The sequence below is a fragment of the Urocampus carinirostris genome, chromosome 9, assembly GCF_059441175.1.
Source record: "Urocampus carinirostris isolate Australia breed hairy pipefish chromosome 9, RoL_Ucar_1.0, whole genome shotgun sequence".
NCBI classification, from domain to species: Eukaryota; Metazoa; Chordata; class Actinopteri; order Syngnathiformes; family Syngnathidae; genus Urocampus; species Urocampus carinirostris.
In genome coordinates this window covers 10,876,038-10,901,393 of record NC_142357.1, presented here as the reverse complement: position 1 = coordinate 10,901,393, position 25,356 = coordinate 10,876,038, and the positions used below count along the sequence as shown (strand labels likewise).

The 25,356-nt window shown below is 41.8% G+C and overlaps 1 protein-coding gene across 2 annotated transcripts; it reads right to left on the bottom strand.

Moving 5' to 3' along the window:
* Positions 1-3,753: 3,753 nt before the first annotated feature.
* sash3 (SAM and SH3 domain containing 3) lies at positions 3,754-20,346 on the bottom strand. Of its 2 annotated transcripts, XM_088343995.1 has the most exons (8): positions 20,195-20,346; positions 17,663-17,758; positions 16,299-16,427; positions 14,973-15,096; positions 14,756-14,913; positions 12,364-12,576; positions 12,101-12,245; positions 3,755-4,084 (listed from the first exon to the last, which is right to left on the bottom strand). In XM_088343995.1, the coding sequence occupies exons 1-8, from the start codon at positions 20,249-20,251 to the stop codon at positions 3,837-3,839; spliced, it is 1,170 nt and encodes a 389-aa protein (XP_088200121.1). In that variant the 5' UTR covers positions 20,252-20,346; the 3' UTR covers positions 3,755-3,836. The 2 variants fall into 2 exon arrangements, with proteins under 2 accessions (XP_088200122.1, XP_088200121.1); XM_088343996.1 differs by lacking the exons at positions 17,663-17,758; positions 20,195-20,346 and adding an exon at positions 16,862-16,984 and having other exon boundaries at positions 3,754-4,084.
* Positions 20,347-25,356: the final 5,010 nt, after the last annotated feature.

Sequence of the window (25,356 nt, the reverse complement as noted above, 5' to 3'; positions counted from 1 at the left end):
TGTTCTTTGTGTTTTACAATGGACAATTTGAAACTCTATCTTGGATTTAAACAGATTTTCACATTTACTGATGCAAAATATGTCCTAAATAATTTGCCGCGTGAATTAATTTTATCAGCTAAATGAGATGTATACGTCTAAAAGTTGGCCAAATGCTCACGATTTGTTATAAAGTGACTAGCTGTCGAAGATGATGCCTGCAATATTGTACTACATGTTTAATGGAAGCATATTGCGGACAGTGTTTCCATGAAATTACTACAAATCAAAATATAAAGCGTCATTAATTTTAAAATATCTTTACAAGGATCGGGAGTATGGGGTACCGCACAGTCTTATCCGGACTGTGTGGTCCCTGTATGCCCGGTGCCGGAGTCTTTTCCGCATTGCCGGCAGTAAGTCGGATTCGTTCCCAGTGAGGGTTGGACTCCGCCATGGCTGCCCTTCTTCACCGATTCTGTTCATAACTTTTATGGACAGAATTTCTAGGCGCAGCCTTTATGAGGATTAAGTCCGGTTTGGGGGCCTAAGCCTTGCGTCACTGCTTTTTGCAGATGACGTGGTGCTGTTGGCTTCCTCAGGCCGTGATCTTCAGCTCTCGCTGGAGCAATTCACAGCCGAGTGTGAAGCAGATGAGGATCAGCACCTCCAAGTCCGAGACCATGGTACTCAGTCGGAAAAGGGTGGCCTGCTCCCTCTGGGTTGGGGATGAGAACTTGCCCCAAGTGGAGGAGTTCAAGTATCTTGGGGTCTTGTTCACGAGTGAGGGTAGGATGAAACGAGAGATCAACAAACGGGTCGCTGAAGCGTCTGCCGTCATGGTGAAGAGGGAGCTGAGCCGAAAGGCAAAGCTCTCGATCTAACGGTCGATCTACGTTCCTACCCTCACCTATGGTCATGAACTTTGGGTTATGACTGAAAGAACAATCCCGGATACAAGTGGCCGAAATGAGTTTCCTCCGTAGGGTGTCTGGGTTTTCCCTTAGAGATGAGGTGAGAAGGTCAGTCATCCGGGAGGGACTCTGTGTAGAGCCACTGCTCCTCCGCATTGAGAGGAGCCAGTTGAGGTGGCTCGAGCATCTGATAAGGATCCCTCCTGGACGCCTCCCTCGGGAGGTGTTCCGGGCATGTCCCACCGTTAGGAGGCCCCGGGGTGACCCAGGACATGCTGGAGAGACTATGTGTCTCGGCTGGCTTGGAAACGCCTCGGGATCCCGTCGGATGAGCTGGAGGAGGTGGCTGGGGATAGGGACGTCTGGGCTTCCCTTTTAAGGCTGCTGCCCCCGTGACCCGACCCCGGATAAGCGGAAGATAATGGATGGATGGACAATGATCAATGCAAACTGATTTAACCATCAAAATATAATGAGTCAAGTCATGTTTATTTGTATAGCCCTTAATCTCTTGGAGTCTCAAAGGGCTGCGTAGACTATTGCAAACTCCAGACTATTATTACACCATCCCCTGATCTAAAACCTACATGATTGCATAGAAAAACCCCTAAACCTCAGCATGAGGAAAATGAAGAAACCTTGAGAAGGGACCACACTTCAGGCAAAAGTAAATTACCAGACCTATTCAATGGAATTCTAATGAGCTGTTAATAGCAAACAATTGCCCAAATGCTATCAGCTAGCTAGCTGTTGAAGCCAACTACAGTGGGACCTCGGTTATTGCGGTTAATGGGGACCAAAACCACCCACGATAAGTGAAAATCCGCGAAGTAGCGGCGCACCTTCCAAAAAAAAAAAAAAAAAAATCATCTCATCTCATTATTTGCACCGCTTATCCTTATAAGGGTCGCGGGGGGGGGGGCTGGAGCCCATCCCAGCCATCTCCGGGCAGTAGGCAGGGGACACCCTGAACTGGTTGCCAGCCAATCGCAGCTGCAAATCACATTAGTTATCGCAGCTAGCTGTGTTTTTCATCGACGCACGAGCCGAGTGATCCACCGCTAAGAGTCGTACAGTTGGGCGATTTTACGTCCGCCTGGGACAATCGGACACAAATTCACGACAGGGTTTATACTTGCGCCGCACCGCGGGTACCCTTCGGTCGCTTCCGCGAGCGTGCCCCTAACCCGCGGCGCAGGTACTTTCGGGCGCGATACGCACGGCACCACGACAAGCCGAGTGGGTTGGGCGCTAGGCGCGGAGGCCGGCGCCCGGCGTCTCCCGCCCGGGCCGCGATGGCTCTACATGGAGCTACACGGCCCTCGATGGCTCCGGCCGGCGGACGGGCGGCCGTGCGGGAAAGGGGTAGCTGGGGGGACCTTCGGGGTTGGGGGGGCGGTGAAGCTAAAGCCGCACCGAAACCGCGTGCCGGGAAACGAGAACGGCGCGCCGTGCTAGGGTCGTCGGCCGAGGGGGATTCCTGCAAAAAACCATTACAGACCGCGAAGCTCTGAAGCTGCGAACCGCGAAGTAGCGAGGTCCCACTGTACTGCCTGTTTAAGGAATAATTTCCTCATATTTTTAACATGCAGGCAAATGAAGTTTCCGTTTGCTTTAAACATATTTTTTCAAAGTTTACACATTAAAAAAGTATTTTAAATTATGTATAATTCTAATTCGGCAGCACGGCAGCGCAGTGGTTAGCGCTTGTGCGGCACAGTTCATGTCATGGGAACCTCCTGCGTGGGCTCAAATCCAGCTCCAGACTTCCTGTGCGGAGTTTGTATGTTCTCCCCGTGCTTGCGTGGGTTTCCTCCGGGCACTCCAGTTTCCTCCCACGTTCCAAAAACATGCATTTCAGGTGAATTGGCCGGTCCAAATTGTCCCTAGGTGTGAATGAGCGAATGAGTTGTCTGTCCCTGTGTGCCCTGCGATTGGCTGGCAACCAGTTCGGGGTGTGCCCTGCCCACTGCCCGGAGATGGCTGGGATTGGCTCCAGCCCCCCCGCGACCCTAATGAGGATAAGCGGTACGGCTAATGAGATGAGATGAGATAATTCTAATGCGCTAAATTATTGCAATGCATTGCATTTAGATTATTAATGTTTTTTTAATATTGGGTAAAAAAAATGCTCTGTGACTATCACTTTCGAAGCTAATTCCTTCAGTCTTGTCTTGTGAAATAACTCGATATTTTTTGTCGTTTACAAAACTGGGGTCAACTTATACATAGAAAATATTAAAAATGTTTTTCATTTAAAGGAGACACTTGAAGTAGTGTTATTATTGAACAATTTCAGTATTATTCACCAACACGACTGTTTAATGCGTGACACTACCGCTTTTCTCGTCTAAAAACGCCTAGTGATTTCTTTTTTTTCTTTTTTTTTTTTTTTTTTTTTCAAATTTGAAAACAATCTTGATCCAAAAGTAGTACTTTATTTTGAAGTGGGCCTCCAGAAAAATGGCAAGTCGGGTTTTCCAACCTACAACCTGGAGAAAAGATATGAACCCGACTTCGCAACTAGGACCTCCCTCTTTGAGTGTACCGGTAATTCCAATAATATATTTTTGGGAAAACCCGACATCCCACTTTTCTGGTAGGATTTGAGTGGGATAATTCCGACTTCCCAATATTCTGGAATGAAGCATAAGTCTTTGTAAATGAATAAATTGCTCGAATTAGATTTAGGTTTTGGTAAAAGATTGGCACTTTGTTTTTTTGTTTCTAACATTCTGGAAGGTTGGCTTGAATGGAAGAAATTGTAGGAAATCATCACATTTTAATCATTAACTATTAAAGCAAAAACAAAGTAATTCATCACTCAAAAAATTAAAATACATTTTACAATCCATTTTCTACTGAGGAATGCAAACAGTTTTCAGTAAGGATTTGCTAGGCCCCAGGACCGAATCAAAATATGTTTAATTCTATGTGGAACCTTCAACAGACGTCCTTCACGGTCAGTTCTTGTAGATGTTGTTGGACATCATCAATCATAATTTGTTTAGTTTCTTTGCTGCTTTTCAGGTTCTGCCCCTGAAGCGCTTGGTCCGGTTTCACCTCCTCAGGCCTCACGTCAAATTGCTCTGAGCTCTCAAAACAACCCGAGTCTCTCGGTTCAAGAGTTTCCCTCTTGGGTCCATCCTCTGCTGGTTGTTCTTCCTCACGAGCACTGGATTCATCTTCAGCTGCAAGTTTACGTATACAAGTTTACATACAGTATGTCAAAAAAAGTGAGTACACCCAACACATTTCTACAGAGATTTTATCACAAATTTCAATTGAACAACACTAAAGAATCATCACTTTGACACAATGAAAGGTAGCCAGTGTAAGTTTATATTGGATAGTGTAAAGGTATTTTTCACCACAAAAAACTCAAAATATAGCCATTAGTAGCTAAATTCCTGCTAATAAAAGTGAGTACACCCCTAAGTAAGAGTTCCTGAAGTTCAATATTTTGTGTGGCCACCATGATTTTGCAGAATCACTTTAATTCTCATGGTTAAGGATTTCACCAGAGCCTCACAAATTGCCACTGGGATGCTTTTCCACTGACTGGGCTGCGGGATGTTGTTGTGCTTCTCCAACTTCCACTTGAGGATGCCCCAAAGAAGTTCTATCAGATTGAAATCTGGAGACATGCTTCTCCTATCCATCCCTCTTACCTTTAGTCCCCTTAGAAAAGTCTTGGCCATCTTAGAAGTGTATTTGGAGTCATGGTCATGCTAAAACATTGTCCTGCGACTCAGTTTCTGGAGGGAAGGGATAATTCTCTACTAGTATTTCACAGTTCATACTTGAGTTTGTTTCCCTTGACGAAATGCAACTCCCCAATTCCAGTTGCACTCATGCAGCCCCAAACAATGATATTCCCAACGCTTGACTTTAGGCACGACACAAACATTTTTGTCCTCCTCACCTGATTGCACATACTTCACACCATCTGAGGCAAATAAATGAATTCAAAAAAGAATATTCACTTGATTAAGAAGCAAATGTATATGAACTCTCATACAAAATGTACATCTTTTAAAATACTCGTAGGTTGAGTAATTTGTATTTTTTTAACATAACATGATGCTCAACTTAGGGCAGCACAGCGGCGCAGTGGTTAGCGCGTGTGTGGCACAGTTCTAAGGTCTTGGGAACTTCCTGTGTGGGTTCAAATCCAGCTACCGGACTTCCTGTGCGGAGTTTGTATGTTCTCCCCGTGCTTGCGTGGGTTTCCTCCGGGCACTCCGGTTTCCTCCCACATTCCAAAAACATTTCAGGTGAATTGGCCGGTCCAAATTGTCCCTAGGTGTGAATGAGCGAGCGAGTTGTCTGTCCCTGTGTGCCTTGCGATTGGCTGACAACCAGTTCAGGGTGTCCCCTGCCCACTGCCCAATGATTGCTGGGATGGGCTGTAGCACCCCCGCGACCCTACTGAGGATAAGCGGTGCAGCTACTGAGATGAGATGAGATGTGCAGGAAAAAGATGTTGTGTTTATTTTTGAAAATATTCTTTAACTGTGGGAAAATATTCATTTGAACTGTTCCTTTTTTCCCCTCCAAAACATATTTAGATTAAAATGAAACACATAATTTTACAAACACAATATTATTTAAAATGGTGTGTTCAGATGAGTGGGATCCCATTAAACATTTTAGGGAATCCCTTAAGGTGACCTCTGCTCAGAGTGTAGTTTAATTATCCAACAACACACGCTGCCTTTTTGTTTTTAATTTTAATATCATTCAATTTCTTAGAAAATGTTTCAAGGGGTTACTCCAGTTCAATTCATTTCCCAGCCAGTGAGGACAAAATAAAAAATAAAAATGATATATGATATATGAAGCGCCTTTCAAGAGACCGAGCAGTGACCAATAAAAAGCTTTTAAATTTGTCTGTGACGCACAAAAGCATGACAGCAGCATAAAAGAGTCCCCAAAGACCAACTACTCCTGTCGTTGGGAAATACAAGATGACTTTCTGACTGACGGTGCAACTTCTTTAACAATTTTATATAAAAAAAGTCTACGTTTTCTACTTCTGAAGTTATGCTCTAACTTTTTGAATTTGTTCATGTGTGGGGTGTGTTCAAAATCAAATATTTTCTCAATTAAGTATGTGTTAACAATGCCCAACTGAGTTAATAGAGCCTTTGGTTTTTATTTCCTTTCTGCCTTTCTGCTTTTGATATTGCCCTCACCTGCGCTCACTTGTTCAGCCCCAGGTGCCACTCGTTCCCTGATTAGTTCTCCTTTTTAAACACGTAATTCTTGTTCGCTCCTGGTCAGTCCGTCAGCGAACCTCAGCGCATGCAAGGCAAGCACTTTTGACTCTGGCTCCCGTTTTGATCCTAACCTGTTTCCTGTATCGAGCCCCAATCCAAACTCCGTTCTCCTGTCCCGACTACCCGTATCCTGATTCTGTTTTCTGTATCAATCCCCAATCCAAGCTCCATTCTCCTGTCCCAGCTACCCATATCCTGTTTCTGTCTCCTGTATCGATCCCCGATCCCTGACTTCCCACTCGTCCCGGCTACCCGACTTGTTCCGATCTCCAATTACGCTCCGTCTCCCGTACCGGCTGCCCGACTTGACCTGATATCCGACCACGCTTCGTTCGCGAGGACTTCCCGCTCCTACTGACCAGTGAGCACCAAATCGCTGTCTTTTTCCTACCGCCCTGACTTCCCCGATCCCTAAGTAAAGCATTGTGTGAAAAGTTACGCATTTGGGTCCCCTGCTTGGACCGGTCGTGACAGCTCTTATCTTACTTTTATCATTGGTGTACCGGCCACGAAACGCATTACGCTGGATTTTATTTGCGCACATCTAAGAACTTCACATACTTGCACACGCAACAAAGGAGCTGCAGAAATGATTCCAGCCAGAAAGACGTCAGCCAGTACAATATTTTAAAGTTACGGACGCCACCTTTAAGATTGTGCAAATATACATTCTGTAAACTTATAGTACAGGCAGTATAGTCCAGGGTTTTTCATTGATGTTGATTCAATTTTTCCAGAGTGATACTCAACTCTTAATTAGTTATCAATACTTATTCCAATGGCAATATTATATACAGTAAAATTCTATTCTCTTTGTCAATAATACCTGACAAATGTAAAGAAACAGCCCTAAATGCTAGCAATAATTTTGCTAAAAAGGCAAAAAATTAGGGCTTCCCGGTAATTAAAGGAATACTAATATTTGACGATTATTGTTCATTGCGTAGTGCAACCGAAGACGAGTGCTACAAGGTAGATTACAAAAAACAATGACCAAACCTCACCATTTGACTTTTCATTTTTTTGCCCAGTCTTTCACAAAATTTTGGGGTTTTGGGGGCACACTTATCAGCAATATTTTCTAAATAACATATATTCAGATTCAGATTCAGATCTACTTTATTGTCATTCTAGTACACGTGTATACAGAACGAAATGTCGATACATCTGACCCGCACAGTTTCCTTGAATGTACAGATATAAATAAAATGTTGTATTGAGTTGGAGTATTGAGTACTAATAATATACTAAATAATTATGGCTATGTATAGTATTTTACAGTAGTGCAAAGAGTAGTGCAAAGAGTAGTGCAAAGAGTGCAAGAGGAGCAGCTAACCAGATGTGCAAAATGGGCAGTCAGGTAAACAAGTCAGGTAAACAGTAACAATAACACTGTAACAATAACACTGTAACAATAACACTGTAAGTACAATAGTGCAGAGAAACAGATGTGTAAGGAGTGGCTAGCTATAAAGAACTGCCAGTAGTGCAAAAAGTCAAACAAAACCAACAGATGTACAGATTAGCAGCAGTTTAGATTTACTATGTGTTTGATTGACCATTTAACAGTCTAATGGCCAGGGGGACAAGACTATTGTGGAACCTGGTGGTCCTGCACCGCACACTGCAGTACCTCTTCCCAGAGGCTAGCAGAGTGAACAGTCCATGATGGGGGTGAGAGGGGTCCCTGATAATGTTCTTAGCTTGGGATAGGCAGCGATCTGGCCAATGTCCTGAATGGAGGGGAGAGAAGTCCCGATGATTTTCTCTGCTGTCCTCGTCACCCTCCTCACACTACCCCAGTCGGAAGCGCTGCAGCCTCCACACCACACAGAGATACAGCTGGTCAGGATACTCTCTATGGTGCCCCTGTAGAATGTGATGAGGGAGGGTGGGGGCAGGTGGGCTCTCCTCATCCTCCGCAGGAAGTACAGGCGCTGCTGTGCCCTCTTCACCAGTGATGCAGTGTTCACGGACCACGTGAGTTTGTTTGTGATGTGCAACCCTAGGAACTTGATGCTGCTGACAACCTCCACAGCCTTGTTGTTGAAGAGAAGTGGGGCATGGTTGGGCTGGTTTTTCCTGAAGTCGATAATGATCTCTTTAGTTTTGTCAACATTCAGGACCAGGCTGTTGTCCCTGCACCAGCCCACCAACTGCTCCACCTCCTCTCTGTAGGCCAGGTCGTTGTCGTCCCTGATGAGGCCCACCACTGTTGTGTCGTCCGCAAACTTCACTATGTGGTTTGTGGCTGACCTAGGGACGCAGTCGTGTGTCATCAGGGTGAACAGCAAGGGGCTCAGGACACAGCCTTGGGGGGAGCCCGTGCTGAGGGTGATGAAATCGGAGATGTTCTGACCAATCCGCACTGACTGGGGTCTGTCAGTGAGGAAGTCCAGCAGCCAGTTCCGCAGGGGGGTGTTGAAACCCAGGAGTCTCATTTTGTCTACCAGGTGTTGTGGGATGATGGTGTTGAATGCTGAACTGAAGTCCAGGAACAGCATCCGCACATGGGTGTTCTTCTCCTCTAGGTGTGTCAGGCTCAGGTGAAGCGCAGAGGAGATGGCATTCCCGGTGGAGCGGTTTGTCCGGTAGGCAAACTGAAAGGGGTCGAGTGAGGAGGGGAGACTGGAGGTGATGTGCTCTTTAACCAGTCTCTCAAAGCACTTCATTATGATGGGAGTCAGTGCAACGGGCCGGTAATCGTTGAATGATAAGATCTGGGGGTTCTTTGGCACTGGGATGATGGTGGCAATCTTGAAGCATGATGGTACCGTGGCTTGGTCTAGCGAGGTGTTGAAAATGTCTGTTAGTACACAAGCCAGCTGATCGGCGCACTCCCTAAGGACCCGCCCTGGAATGTTGTCCGGGCCTGGAGCCTTCCGTGTGTTGACCCTTCTCAGGGTCTTCCTCACATCAGTTGAGTCCAGGAGGAGTGCTCTTTCGTCCTGAAGTGGAACCGCTTTCGCTGCAGGGGTGCCATTTTGTGCCTCGAACCTCCCAAAGAAGTTGTTGAGGTCATTCAGAAAGTCCATGCTAGTGTCCTGCACTGGGGCGGTGGTTGGCTTGTATCTGGTGATGGCCTGAATGCCTTTCCACATATCCCTGGTGTTGGTTGTGCTGAGGAAATGGTCCTGGATTTTTAGACTGTGTGATCGCTTTGCTAGTCTGATAGCCCGGTTCAGGTTAGCCCTCGCTGATCTCAGCGCCTCCTCGTCACCAGATTTAAAGGCAAGGTTCCGTACCTTTAGCAGTTTGCGTATCTCAGCAGTCATCCAGGGCTTCTGATTGGCACGGGTGCAGATGGTTTTGGTATTGCTGACGTCTTCTGCGCATTTACTGATGTAGGCTGACACAGACATGGCGTACACATCTATATTTATTTTGTTGTTGTAAGTGGCAGCCGATTTAAACATGTCCCAATCTGTGCATTCAAAGCAGTCCTGTAGTGCCTCCATTGCCCCCACAGTCCACACCCTCACCTGCTTCACTGTAGGTTTTCCTCTGGTCAGCAGGGGCTTGTATGCAGGAATTAGCATAACAGAAAGGTGATCTGATGAGCCAAGGTGGGGGCGGGGGGCTGCTCTGTATGCTCCTCTGATATTTGTGTAGGCCAAGTCTAATGTGTTCCTACCTCTTGTAGCAAAGTCGACATGCTGGTGGAAATGCGGGAGAACTGTTTTCATGTTGGCCTGGTTAAAGTCCCCCGCCGCAATAAAAATGCACTCGGTGTAAGCATGCTGCAGTTCACTCACAGTTTGGTAGAGAACGTCCATTGCCTCCTTAGTATTAGCGCTGGGGGGCACGTACACGGCAGTAATGATGGTAGCACTAAACTCCCTCGGTAGGTAGAAGGGTCTGCAGATCACCGTCAAAAGTTCAATGTCTCGTGAGCAGTGATTCGAGATTATCTTAGCATTTCTACACCAGTTGTTGTTGGTATAAATGCATAGTCCGCCACCCCTGCTCTTACCGGTGAGCTCGCCGCTTCTATCAGCGCGGAAAGCAGTTAGCCCCTCAATGCTAACAGCGTCATCCGGGAGATGAGTTTAGCCATGTCTCCGTCAGAATTAAAGCGCAACAGTTCATCATCTCGCGGTTCGATTTAAGTTCCACTTGTAAATGGTCCAGTTTGTTGTTCATAGTTTAATTTGTTTAAAGGGTGACCAATCCATTTTAAATCAACAGATATTGTTGTAATGTGTAGTGCAACCAAAAAGGAGTGCCAAAAGCACAAAGAAGAATACAAACTATGGAGACTCAGTGACCAAACCAGGCTATTTTTCTTTTTGTTTTATTGCCCAGCCTCTCTCAAGGTTTTGGGTTTTAGGGATACCTTTAGCAGCAAGATGGCAGACAATCATATCAGCTCCCTGTAGGTAAACTACATGTGATATAAAATACATGTATTGACCTACGAGTGCGCATTTATATGGTAGTTTATTTATTTTTTGCCCATTATTCAAATATGGTGGCAGTTCTCCACTAAATTACTCCATGGGCTCCCCTATTTCGTGATTAATGCTGACAACAGCAAGGCCACTCACCTCGCAATCAATTTTGTGTCATTTTTTTTATCACATATTTTTCGCACAATTCAGAAAAATGCGCAACAGTTATGAGCTAGTCAGAGGTGAGTGCCTAACACCAACACTGTTCAAATGATTTTTTTTTTTTTTAAATAAATAAAGTTAGTTTACCACTAATGTCCCTGTAATATTTATCTAATTTTGAGTAAAACAGCCAATTGAGGACAGCCTTTACTGTACTTGTATGCCCACCATCATGAGTAGCCGAGCTGACCCAAGACATAAGTGAGCTAAGTGGGTGCTTAAGGCCCTACAACCACTAGGGGGGCCCCAAGAGTGATTAACTTTTTTGGTGCCAACATTTTCACTTTGTGTGTCCACACAAAATACTTACAAATACAACAAAAATACCACACAATAACTACAAAACTGAATACCAAATATAGTGCTTGAAAAGAGGGACCTCATATATAATTTTGTTTTCATTCTGAAAATAAAAAATAGTATAGAATTACTGCAAACATACTAGGACAGTAATACTATATTACGACATACTACTACAGAACTATTTACTCCAAAAATACTACAAAAGACTATAGTAATATTACAAAAATGTTAAAGAAATACAACAAAAATCCTACTCTGGAAATACTAAAAAAATCTACAAAAATACTGCTTTGGAAATACATAAATTATACTCCTACTGAAATAATAAAAAAATACCATTACATCATACTACAACAACAACAAAAAAACTAGAGAAATATTACTACAAAATACCCCTAAAAGAGGTTTACAAGAGAAATACTGCAAATTACACATAATGCTATAGTACAAAAATACAAAACAATAATAATACTACACTAAAACAACAACAAAAAATACTATTATGATAATACTACATAACAATTATTTCAGAAATACTACAAAAAGTATGAAAGTAAAACTACGGTAATATTACAAAAAACTACCAAACTTAAAAGAAACTCAGACTTCAGAAAACTAAAAACCCGTAAAAACTACAGTAATACTTACTCAACTAAATAACAAATAAAGTGCTTCAAACAGGGACCTGATATACTATTTTTCTCCAATTACGTTTATTTCAAAACCAATTTGATGAAACTAATCTATCTAAAAATAGGTATAACATGTCACATGCGGCCCCTGACTCCAAATAGTTGCACAACCCTGAAATAGAACATGGAATGAGTTCTAGTAGGTATAGAAGAGATCACAAAATAGGGGGCCTCAAATCTAATTTTGCGTAGGGCACCATGAGTCCTGATGAGAAGCATATTTAAAACAATGCTGGTATCGAGACCTATTGTTGGTGTTACTCTCTTATCCCTTGAGTTTAGTATCGGGCACATTTTTAAAGGGTCGCTACACTTACAGTCTCGGAGTAGGTCAGCAGCGCTCAGAATTTTGGTGCGTTGATCCGGGTCGGTGATGTTTAGCTCGTTGAGGTGAGACTCGGTCAGGCTCGCAAAGTCCTCCAGGTTCTGAAATCCGTGCATGAACAACAAGGACGACATCTCCTGGGGAATGATTGAGATCTTTTGTCAGTGTTACAAAAAACAACAACACTATTTTGGCTTTGACCACCTAGCTCATGGCTAAAGATTATAATCTAATAATAAGAGATGGAAGTCCTACTATCAGCCCAATGGAGTCCAGCACATCCTCCAGCCTGGAGTGTTTGGACTGGCATCCATTGGTTTTGCTGTCACAGCGTCTCCTTCTGGCAGGAGGGCTCTCATCGGGTAGAGGGTTGACGTAAATAAACTTAAAGGAGCCCACTTTGTGCTTGAGCTTTCCCGTCCAGGTGCCGACAGGAGGTTTCTCGATTATGTGGATGATGTCTCCCTTCTGGAGGCGCAAAGAACATTGAACAACTGTGAGTCAAGTCAAGTCAAGTCATATTTATTTGTATAGCCCTTAATCACAAAGAGTCTCAAAGGGCTGCACAGACCACCACAGATTATTGCAAACCACAGACTATTATTACACCATCCACTGATCAAAAACCTACATGAGGGCAAGGAAAAACTCAAAAACCTCAACATGAGGAAAAACTTGCGAATAATATCACCTAATGGAAGCATGTAAATGCTGAAAAGAAGGGGGCCAAGTACTGAACCCTGCGGAACACCACAGGTAACACTAAATGGCTCAGATGTCAATTCGCCATATTTAACGCAGTGTGTCCTATCTGAGAGGTAGGATCTGAACCATAAGAGGACGGTTCCTGAGAGACCAATCCATTTTTCCAACCGTTCTAGTCAGACATTATGGACTACAATGTCAAAGGCAGCACTAAGGTCCAGCAGCAGCAAGATTGATGAAGCGAGTAACCTAAAGAAAATGTTTTTTATAATAGTTCGGTTAAAAATACCTGTAACTCAATTTGGGTCCAAGGAGCAGGGCTGCAGTGATAAGTCGACATTGACAAAAATCGATAATAGAAATACTTGTCAATAAATTCAATTTTTCGACTATTGTCACCAGACACATTTCTTTCCTACAGAGTGAGGCATCTTACATGATTCTATTCTCTGCAGAGTCACTCGTACCAAATTAAGATTAAGAATAAAGTAACATTTAAGCGATACGATTTTGATCACATGCATTATACACTTTCACTCGTATATTTCGCTATAATAGAGAACTTGAGCGTTATGCCAGACTGTGCCTGATACATTTATTTAGAATTAAATTTATTCAATCCAAAGACCAGACTATAGTTGTTAAAACCGGTTGATTTCAAACTTTGAGAACCGTTAAGTGCTGTCATGTCTGCTACTTTGGTTCCTGTTGTCTGTGTTCACGCATGGTCCCTTTAAGAAAGGACGTGATGCGAGGAAGGAGGGAGGCGACGGATGCGGTGTGTGTTATGACCGACAATATATCTAGTGAGATTGTTGATACCGCCTGTTATTTTGTTATTAAGTTGGCGATGAGACTTGGTCACAATGAGGGCCATAACAGTATTTGCTTTCCACTAAAGTTAATTAACCGCGAGAAAACTATGCAGATAGGAATGTGAGAAGAATAGCATACAAACACAAATTGAAATTATTGTTTTAATGAGTTAAAAGTCTTTCTGCTTTTTATTTTATAATTAAAATATTTACCTAAATACTGGAACTTTCCTGTTTTCATATCTAATCTGCATAGACACACAGTTTTAAATTTTCATATTGCCTTAAACAACCTTTCCATGACTTTTGTTTCAAATATTTTAAGTAAGATAACAATGGGACCGGTTTGCTCAATGTTCTTGTTGTCATTGACGCGATGCGGCTCATTTTTCTCTTGTGCTCAGGATTGTCTTGAATACATGGGCAAGAGTCTGACACTTTTGCCATAGAGGTTGCGTGGTTAAGGATTTTATACATTTGACTATAAAGGATTTTATATGATTGAATACAAGTTGCATTTATTGAGTTTAATGCAAGATATTTACTGACTGGACTGGAGTTCAATGACAGGTCACGCTGTTCCAAATGCAGAATATTTTGACTAGGAAATTTTGATAACAGGACTATGACGGAGGACGGCAGGTGATGTTTTGAGAACAAGGCCCTGATGACGTAGAAACGCTTGGTGTTGTTTTGAGTTTTCCAGACATCGTGACGCCCAGTAGGGGCTTCCTTGGCACGCCCATGGGAGGAGTCAAGACACCATCTTGCAGGCAGACGTGGGCCAAGAAGAGAGAAAAAGGACTTGAGAGAAGGCTTCCCAGAGACTCCAACGACACTAATTCGGCCATTTTCGATGGAGTACACTTAGTTAAATGATTAATGAAATTAATTCTGCCCCCATGTGAAAATGTCGGCTCTCTTGTTCATTTTTTCCATCAAGAAACGAGTTCGCATAAATTGTTGGGTGAATGTAGGTTGTGTTTGGTTAATGGAGTCAGATAACTAATTCGAACAATTTGGTAAACGGTACATTTTGATATTTAATTCCCAACAATATGTACCCATTTTGGGTTATTTCGGACACAAACGTCTTATAAGTGCATGTTGTCATCTGTCGGACTGGCCTGTAGTTTCAAAGACTCATCATCGTAGGGACTGGGAGTGAAGTCAGTGTGGACCACTGCACGGCCACAGAAAGGTCCGTTGTAGGACGTCTCATTATCCTCCAGTTGCACGCTGTCCCACTTAGAGTAACCGCTGTCCAGGCTTTGTCTATCACAGTCTAGACAGAAAGCACACATTTGGACCAGGCTGCTTGATGATATAGCGAGGACGTCTTACTCGTAGAATATGGGCTGGTCACGGGACTGGCCGCTATTTCTTCAGATTCTGTGGAGCATGTGGATGTCCTCGGGCCTCCCCAGTTGAGGGACAGGGGGGACACAGGTTCCTCACTGCTCTCCCCCTGAACAACGAAATATTGAATAGGCTCCTTTCACATCACATAAAGAACCAAATGCAACTGCCCATCTACAAACATGTTAATATGAGAGGCAGTTTGAGAAGTAAATCGTACTTGCTCCCACATATAACATCATGCTCTCAAACATGGACAACTATACCCTTATACCGACAGTCATACCAACCAACCAACCAACCAACCAACCAACCAACCAACCAACCAACCAACAAACAACTAGAACAAACTATTATCTACGAAAAGTCTGCTTTTTATGGGGGGAAAATAGTTAAAACAGGGAATAAGAGTGCCACTAAAACAACAACACAGTTTTATTAGTACTACTTTATTATAAATGCGGTATGTGCCGTATTTTGCCCATCCCCGTTTAAGGTACAGCTACTCGCAACAGTGCCCTCTTGTGGCCACTTCACACTCCGGATCAAGACATAAAAATTGGATGATGTGTGTTTCTTAAAATATTGAAGTCTTGTTTTTGGCAAGGATATGTAATAGTTGACTATAGGTAGGTACATGCCTAAAAAATATCAAACATCCAGAATTTTAAGTGCTATTTTAAAATAAGAAGATAATCTTTATTTAAGATAAAGAAAACGTTTCATTGAAAAATACTCTTAACATGAATAAAATGATCAGCGATCTGCAATAAGATATTTTTGTTTTCCTTCCTATTTCCGCCCCTTGCTGAACTATTGAAATTAAATTATATGCTGCAAAATGAATTCTCACCCTATTTGCAGAAATAAAATTCCATTTTTTTTCGCATTTTATTTTATTTTATAATGTTTATCCCCCCCAAAAAAGGACAAGAATCATTTAATGCAACCAACACTAGAAAACAAAATAACAAACGAACAAAGTTAAAGTAGTCGAAAATCCCCTGTATTGGGATTATTTATAATTATTATTGTGTGTGTGTGTGAACACTAAACGATACACACTTCCTAGTCCTTGTACGTTATACGTATCAAAGAATAATAATTAATATGTTATTAGTAATAATAACTCATTAGATACAGTAGATAAATACAGTAACACATACAGTGCTCTGCTATTGTCTTGCAGTACATCAATTTCACCGCTAAGCAAAGAAATTTCTCAAACAGCAAGTTTTTCCTTCAAAACATTTTAGTGAGACCCACAGGATAAAAATCAAAAATATATCCAGTGTTAGAACTGAGACTTACTCCATCCTCAGACCGAACTTTCTGCACCATCTTGGAGGTTTTGCGGGTCATTGTACGAGAAATTACAGTGCGCCAATTCTTGCTCAGCTTTCCACTGCTTTTTCCTCCATCCTCCAGGCTCCCTTTCGCCTGATTGAGAAAGAAATGTATGCAAAAATGTTTCTTCAAGACCAGGTTTTCTATGGATGAACCCATGGTATGAAGTATCATTGTGTATATGTGCTCATACCAACTTAATTTTGTAGTATTGGTATTATAACATTAGCATTGTGTGCTAACGCTAGAGTGATTACAATGCAAAACTTCTGCTTGTGTATCTTTCATTTAAGAAAAATTAAGCTAGGAACCGTGACTTTCTCCATGTTAAATGCTCATCATAAACTCACATTTTATTTCATGAATATAATCATGATATCAGAACTGAAAATTTACAGGCACCAAGGGCATAAAGAAACTGAGTCCTCTGTACACTTTGGAAGATGTATTTGCTCTGACGACACAGCGAGTATGTGTGCTTATCAGGAAAAACAAAGTATGTGGACCGTTTGTCTGTAAATTCTCACCCGCCACGCAACAGACTTCCTGTCTGCACTTTATGCTTATTGCCTTGGCTCCGTCAAAATTGACTTGCAATAAAGCTAACCTGAATGAAAGGAAGTTTTGCACTTCTGCAACACGCATGCTTGTTCATGTTCCGCAACGTGTGATGTGTTTAAAGAAACACCGAAAGTTCCTGTTTTTGACGATAGCCGTGATTATAAATAGATGCGGCATTTGGACGTTGGGTTTTGGGCCAAACCTGGTCTACAGAAGTGTTTCTCAAATTTTGGCTCTGGCCTAGATATTATTGCTTTGCTGCCAGATTTTCTGTGTACCGAAGCCTGACCAAATAAGGGACCACCTTTGTTTGTTCCTATCTGTGTTTCTACATTGTGCTTCCCCACCACCCCAAATGGGTTCTAGCCATTTTTGCAATCATATAATTGGAAAGCTTCCTGTTGGAGACTAGGCAAGTTCTCCGGGCTAACTAATGTGCCCCTACATACTGGTTGAAAACACCGCTCTAGATAATAAGTCCAAAAATCCTAAAAATTGGGTCATGTGTCACTCATAACACGTGGATCAAAGTTAGTCTGAAAGTAGTCCTTCTTGTCTTTAACTCATCTAATGTGGTCCAAATTTAGCCCACCAAAAGGCTGTGTTTTCACTGTCTTAAAAATGTGTTTTCAACTTTCAATTTTAAATCAAATTAAGGTGTCTTATGGGAAGAATCTTAGCATTTTTTAAATGACACTTTTCAATGTCTTTTCGATCAGCTTTTTGCTGGCTGGCAAAAGTAAAGCGGGTATTTCTAATCGACTCACAGTGTCATGGGGGACAAACTCCTTGTCGGGTGAGATGGGGGAGGTGACGTTTGTCTTCATGAAGTCCTTGAAGCTGCTCGACCTCTGCAGTGTCAGCTGCACACAAAATGTTTTACGTTTCACACACACACACACACACACACACACACACACACACACACACACACACACACACACACACACACACACACACACACACACACACACACACACACACACACACACATTCTCCTTTCAATGATATCCACAAATGTGTGAAGGTTTTTCGAAAATATCATGACTTGAATATGGTTTCTGCAAGTCCTCAAAAGAACTTCACGTGCCACTGACTGATTATTTTGTTTATAGGTGCTGTCCGGAATTTGAAAATGTTCTATTTGCTGATGCCATCTTCTGGCTTAAGTCGTTATTGTAGTCTCTGTCAAGCTGCTTGTGTGGCGTGTACAAGTATATTCATTTCTTCGAAGCGCTCGAATAAACTCTTCATTAATCATCTTTTCTGGGGTTTGGATTGTTGTTTGCTTGATACCCCAATAGAAAAACAGCAAGCACAAGCATGAAATCGCTCCCCATCCCCCTTTTCTGCTTCCTCGTGTGTGGTGAGTCCCAAACAGCTCTGATAAAAATAAAATAAAAGCAGATAGGCGCGGTGAAAAAAAAAGTATAAAGGCTCTTTAATCTCAGCTAGGCATTGTTAACACATACTCAATAGAGAATATATTCAATTTCAAACTTTATTTCTTATTGGATTACTTGCGGCACAGTTCATGTCATGGGAACCTGTCGTGGGTTCAAATCCAGCTCCAGACTTTCTGTGCGGAGTTTGTATGTTCTCCCCGTGCTTGCGTGGGTTTCCTCCGGGCACTCCGGTTTCCTCCCACATTCCAAAGACATGCATTTCAGGTGAATTGACCGGTCCAAATTGTCCCTAGGTGTGAATGAGCGAATGAGTTGTCTGTCCTTGTGTGCCCTGCGATTGGCTGGCAGCCAGTTCAGGGTGTACCCTGCCCACTGCCCGTTGATTGCTGGGTTGGGCTCCAGCCCCCCGCGACCCTACTGAGGATAAGCGGTACGGCTAATGAGATGAGATGAGATGGGAGATGGATTACTTTTTAAAATTTCTTTAAGCAAAAGTGTGTATAACTGGACCACTACATGTCACTGTAGTGATGTAACTGCACAGACGTCCTGTCTGGGAAGTTTTGAATGAAATAAATTGTGCTTTGATTAAAAATATATTATTTTGCTAATTCAATACACAAATATATTTCTTATATAACGTAATGTCAGACTGAATGTAATCAGAGCGGAACTCTTTCTTTTTTTCCCAAGCAAGTGTGCAAATGTTAGAGGAAACCTTTGTGGTTAAGCTGGTTGAACCAATGCTCACCTTATGTGTTGTTAACGTATGAAAAAAAACCTTTACTCCCTAGATTTTGTAAGAATGATTTATTGGTGGAAACATAATTAGCATAACAAAATAGAAAATAGAATTCAGATGACAGGGGTTGGATTAGTACATCCAATTTAATTATATTACAGTTTTTTTCCAATATTTATATTTAAGTTTTGACTTTTTTTTTGGGACAAAGTTATGCTTCTTTTTAAAGGTACAGTGTTTATTATTTGATGTCACTGTATGGTATAGTGCAACCGAAAACAAGTGCTCAAAAGCACAAGTAAGAAGACAGACTACAGTGACTGAAAGTGACCAGAACGCAACTTTTTCCTTCTTTTTTTGTCCAGACATTTTGAGGGTTTTGGGTACCTGTGACAGCAAGATGGCGGACAATTATGTCAGCTCCCTTTAGGTGAGCTAATATAAGTGAAACAAATGCTGATTTCTTAACCTACGAATTTATTTATGTTTATATGACAGTTTATTTATTTTTGCTGATTATCTAAATCAATAATGATTTTTTAATGATAATTGTTTTTTTCTTACCACTAGGGGCTCAAAATAAAATAAAATACATACGATCCTTTAACTGTTTAAATTATCATGTTACCTTCATTATGATATGGTATAACAATTTTGCTGCAATTTTGAATTTTACCTGATTTTTTTTAGCTGTTTTTCAAGTTTTACTTTATTATCTAGAAAAAAAAATCTTAAAATGAGCAAAACATTTCTGCCACTGGGGGAATTGTTTTTTTTTTAATATGAAATTAATCATTGAAATCTGCAAAATTATGCAAGACGTTTACTTTTTAGATTTTTACCTTCCAATTTTGAACAGCAGGCATCAAATAAAATGAGCTATTAAAAGATTCCTAGTACTACCGTATGAGCAGATAATAAGTATATAAAAGAAAAACTAGTCATCTGCTGCCACCCACCGGTATGAGTGACGGTTAAAGTTACTTAGCTGATTACTCGAAGAAAGTAACAATACTGAAAAAATGGCATGGATAAAATTGGGTCTCTCTTGCGACACACAACACAAGGTCTCACGGCACACTATCAAGCCCCGATACACTGGTTGAAAACACTATCTGAGACATTTAAAAATTTCCAAATATTTGCCTCACCTTCTTTTTCTGCACCTGCTCCTTCTCCGAGGCGTTGGAAGGCTTTCGCCTCAGCATTTTGTTGTCGCTAGCGTTCGGCAGACTTAGATAAATGGGGTGTTTTCTGTCACAGTGTTTGTGTTTAGAGGACAGATGCAAAAGAGTTGAGACAACCGAACTGAACTCCCCCGCTGCTGAAAGCAGCACTTGCTAAGGGGAAGTCACATGCATGGGTAGCAACAAAGCCACCACTTCACACTTCCACCTGCTTTGAGCTTTTGGCTGTTAAAGCATTTGAAATACAATAATCCAATTTTCTTTATAATTGGAGGATTCCATTTTGAGTTATTACATACACACTTATGTTTATTTTTCTCTATGAATGTACCTTTGCATCCATCCCTTATCTGCACTGCTTATCCTAAGTAGGTTCCCGGGGGTGCTGGAGCCCATCCCTGCCATCTTCGGGCAGTGGGCAGGGGACACCCTGAACTGGTTGCCAGCCAGTCGCAAAAACAGACAACTCACTTGCTCATTCACACCTAGGTACAATTTGGACCGGCCAATTAACCTGATGTGCATGTTTTTGGAATGTGGGAGGAAATCGGAGTGCTCGGAGGAAACCCATGCAAGCACGGGGAGAACATGCAAACTCCACACAAGAAGGTTCGATCTCATGACCTCAGAACTGTGCCGCAGACGCGCAAACCACTCAGCAGCTGTGCTGTCCGAATGTTACTTTATATTCCAAAAATTGGTCTAAAAAAGAGTAAATCATTCTCACTTTATTTTTAATTTGAGGATAAGATTATTGATATGGAGGATTGATCCTGCCATGTGTAGATATTAATGTATGAATACCTACAAATATATGCCGTATAAATAAATAAGCACATGAATAAATGACGTTATAGCCGAACATATGACATACATGCCAATCAATTATTTATGTATGCATTTTCTTGTGTGTCTTTTTATTGATTTTGGTATCATGTAATGAAATGAAATGATCTGCATTTATATAGCGCTTTTCAAGTCAATGATTTCCCAAAGCGCTTTACATTGTGCTTCACTTCTCCCAATAGCGGCCGTGATCTGTGCAGCCATGTAAGGCGCTAACCTGCTTATTGGGGGTATTGGGGGTTCAGTGTCTTACCCAAGGACACTTCGACATGTCAAACGGACAAGCCGGGATTCGAACTGGGATCCCTTAATCCTAAAATGATCGCTCTACCTCCTGAGCTACTGCTGTATTTTTCGGTGTAAACAAAATGTTAATCAAATGAGGAGGCGGGGCAGTTGCCTATGTTTTTTACCTATTGGTTCATCAGCCCTGAACGAATCGGCTCAGCAAGTTTGATAAAATAAATACAAAGTAAATACAAAACAATTCACTAAAGGCATAGATATATGACTAAATTGCATTTATGTCAGATATTTAGATCCATCCATCCATCCACCCATTATCTGCACCGCTTATCCTCAGCAGGGTCGCGGGGGCAAGGGAGCCCATCCCAGCTGTCTTCGGGCAGTGGACAGGGGACACCCTGAACAGGTTGCCAGACAGTCGCAGGGCAGACATAGACATACAACATACTTCACACCTACGGACAATTTGGACCAGCCATTTTACCTGACATGCATGTTTTTGGGAATGTGTGAGGAAGCCGGAGTGCCCGGAGGAAACCCACGCAGGCACGTGGAGAACATCCAAATTTCACACAGGAAGGCTGCAGTTGCTGGACATGAATCCTGAACCTCCGCACCGTGGGGCTGCGCGGTAACAACCCAGCCGCCGTGCCGCCCCAGATTTTCAGATATTGCGCGATTTATTGATCCTGTATGTTCATTTATTTATATTGCATACATTTTTAAAATCTATTTTTTAACGTACATTTATTCCTACATTAGACAGGATTGGTGTTATAATAAGGTAGAGAGGATCCAAGTGCAGATACACGTGTCAGATTGACAGTTATTAATGGGTAGGAGGTAACAACAAAAGGCGCTCCGTAGAGAAAGGGAGTAGAAAACAATAAAGAAAATCACAGTCCATACAAAAGGCAAGGCTGGAATAAATATGGCTTACTAGAATGCACAAAGTGTAAAGGGATTTTCTTGAACGTTGCAGACAGGTGTGACATTAGACGATCCAAAAGGGTTTATCACACCTCCAAAGGGCCAACATTTTCAACTGTTTTTAATTTTGTGATACAACTTTAAAGATGTATTTATTTTTCAGTGCTCTGTGCTGCCACATTTGTTTTCTCCTTTAGAACGGCGTGGATCATTTTGCTCGTCGTTCCATTTTTACTCATCATTCCACATTTCCCCTTTTCAGCACAATAGCTCTGACTATTTGTCAGCATGTCCCAAAGGAGGGCCATCAGAAACAAGAGTGGAGTAACAAAAACAAATTATATTTTTCTTAGACCATTAAAAATCTAAGGTCATCAAACATTAGTTTAAGAATCTTAAAGCAAAATTACAATTACAGGTTTGTTAATTATCATAAAAACTTGAAACAAAAAATACTGTTTATGTTGAATTCATCCACATCAGAGAAAAGCCATTTTTTGATATCACCATTTGTCACTAAAAGTGAAATTGTGAAGTACAGTTTTTAGCAACTTCTAATTGTTAAAAAAACTCTTTATACCTTAAAGAAAAAAAAACGATATTAGTTTGAAAAATAAGCAGAACTATTGAGTTGAGAAATTTGCATTTATTTAACATGACATGAGGCTCCCCTGGAGGGAGCTGACATAATTGTACACTAGCTTGCTGCTAAAGGTACCACCCTAAACACAAAAGTTCTGATAGCCTCGGCTAAAAAAAAAGAAAAACGACACGTTTTGGTCACTTTAAATCTAGTTTGTATTTGTAGTTTTATTCTTCCTTTTGGTTGCACTAACTGCACAATGCATGACATCTAGTGGTCGAATATAACACAGTGTCCCTTTAAACAAATATAACATTTCTTATCTGTTGTTTAAAAAAACACAACATATTTAAAGTCAATTTACCTGTAGAATGGATTGCTAGTGGTCAAATATTGCACAGAGTCGCTTTAAAGATCATGGCACATCTGTTTTTTGAAGATTGAAAAAAATGTGATAATGGTAAAATGAAAAAAAGCAACTAGTTTGGCACTAACTTCTGAAATTTAAAAAGCACCCGAATGTGAGAAGTAAATATCCAAAAGTTTAATATCTTTTTGACAGACACACCATATACAATTTTAATAAAAGCAAAGCGAGGGAAGTTAAGCCAAACATGTTTGTTATTTTGGCATGCTTACAAATAACATGAAAAGATAATGCCCCATTTCAGCTTCCTCTTCTGCCACTTCACTTCACAACTTTGCACATTGCTAGCACGTCACGGAAACACATCAACCAAACCTATTGTCGGGGGCGATTCTAGGTTGAGAGCTTTGGGGGTGCTGAGCACCTGTCTCGCTGGTTAGAAACATTTGTTTTCAGTTCACTTTAAGTGATATAACATTTAAAATTCAATCATGATAATGTTTTAATTAAAGTACTTTTTATTTTGAAAGACCGTTTTTATCAATTGAATGTTCCTTTTAAGGCAGTTTTTATTGCTTAAATGTTCCTCTTTGGCACTCTTGTGTCATGATTACCGATGTGAATCACCTGTGCCAGCTCATATGGTGCCAACCGCTGCGGGCTCTGATTGGCTCCCTGTCCCTATTTAAACCCATTTCTGTCAATCTCCTGTTGTTGGTCCATCTGCGAACCTTTGTTTATACAAGACAAGCCTTTTTCGACCCTGACTCCCGCCTGTTCCGTTTTTGCTCCCGTTTGTCTATAGCTACGACCTGTTTTGATCCCGACCATGTCTGTTCTTCCGTTCCGGCTTACGACCCATTTTTGATCACGACTACGTCTACTCTCGCGTCCTGGCTTACGACTCGTTTGCGACCCCGAACACGTTTTTCTCTCCCTGTCCCCGCTACTGACCTGTTTTTCCGTCCCTGACACCCCATCGCTCGCTACGGGAGATCCACTTCCATACTCGGATCACAATCCGAGTGCGAGAGCGACTTGCTTCCCGCGTCCAGTGAACACCGGATAGTGGGCGCAGCCCTTCCTCTTTCTTTCAATATAACTTGGTAAACCTTATGCAATTGGGTCCTCATTCTGTTCTGGACCTGACATCTTGGGCTTCCATAATAACATACTTTAACAGTAATACACCAGAGCCTCCACAGACGCCGCTGCTATGCCGCAAGTGACACCAGCCAAGCAGAGGAAGAGCAAGAGCGGTGCGAGGAATCAAATGGAATAAATCATTTCAAAGTGGTGGAGTACTGTACTTGTACGTGTTCGCATTTCTGTTTCGTTCTATTTCTTTTTTTTATTTAAGCTAGAGTTATTCAATAAATTTAAGCCTATTGTGTCCCTTATAAAGTAAAAGAGAGTTTTAAAAAAAAATTATTATTAGGGTACTTGGCTTGAATTTGAACAGTCTGGTTATGCCCATGCATTTTGCACATTTTCTGGTTTACAATAATAGTGCTAATGTTTGATTAGTCGATGACAATATGTAGACATTATTTTTTCAGTTCTGGTTGTAGTTTGCATTGCATTACGTTGTAGTGAAAGATAGGCCCTGGTACTGAACATTTGTGTATTACTAAGTGATAAGCATGTATTGTTTTCATCCACAGGGGGCCCAGCTTCATGTTTGCATGACTCAAGTATCATTGTAAATCCAATAGTAAGGGAAAGAAAAATCTTGAAAAGTAGAAACACTCCGTTAAGGAACAAATAATATCATCCGGTAATCATCCATCCATCCATTATCTGCACCACTTATCCTCAGTAGGGTCACGGGGGTAAGAAGCCCATGCCAGCCATCTTCAGGCAGTGGGCAGGGGACACCCTGAACTGGTTGCCAGCCAGTCGCAGTGCACACAGAGACGGAAAACTTACTCGCTCATTCACACCTAGGGTACAATTTGGACCATCCAATTGGCCCGACGTGCAAGTTTTTAGAATGTGGGAGGAAACCCACGCAAGCACGGGGGAGAACATGCAAACTCCACACAGGAAGGTTTGATCCCATAACCTCAGAACTGTACCGTGGACCAACCACTCAGCCGCCGAGCTGCCCATATGGTGCTTAACGGGACAAAATAAAATTACCAATAAAATGCT

What these genes read in the sequence shown, in the direction of transcription:
- sash3 (XM_088343995.1), bottom strand. Translation starts at nt 20,251, where the DNA reads ATGCTGAGGCGAAAGCCTTCCAACGCCTCGGAGAAGGAGCAGGTGCAG. An exon ending in AGCAGGTGCAGAAAAAGAAG is followed by an intron (nt 17,759 to 20,194) that starts GTGAGGCAAATA and finishes TTTTGTGTGCAG; the next exon opens with CTGACACTGCAGAGGTCGAG. An exon ending in GACCAGCCCATATTCTACGA is followed by an intron (nt 14,914 to 14,972) that starts GTAAGACGTCCT and finishes CTTTCTGTCTAG; the next exon opens with ACTGTGATAGACAAAGCCTG.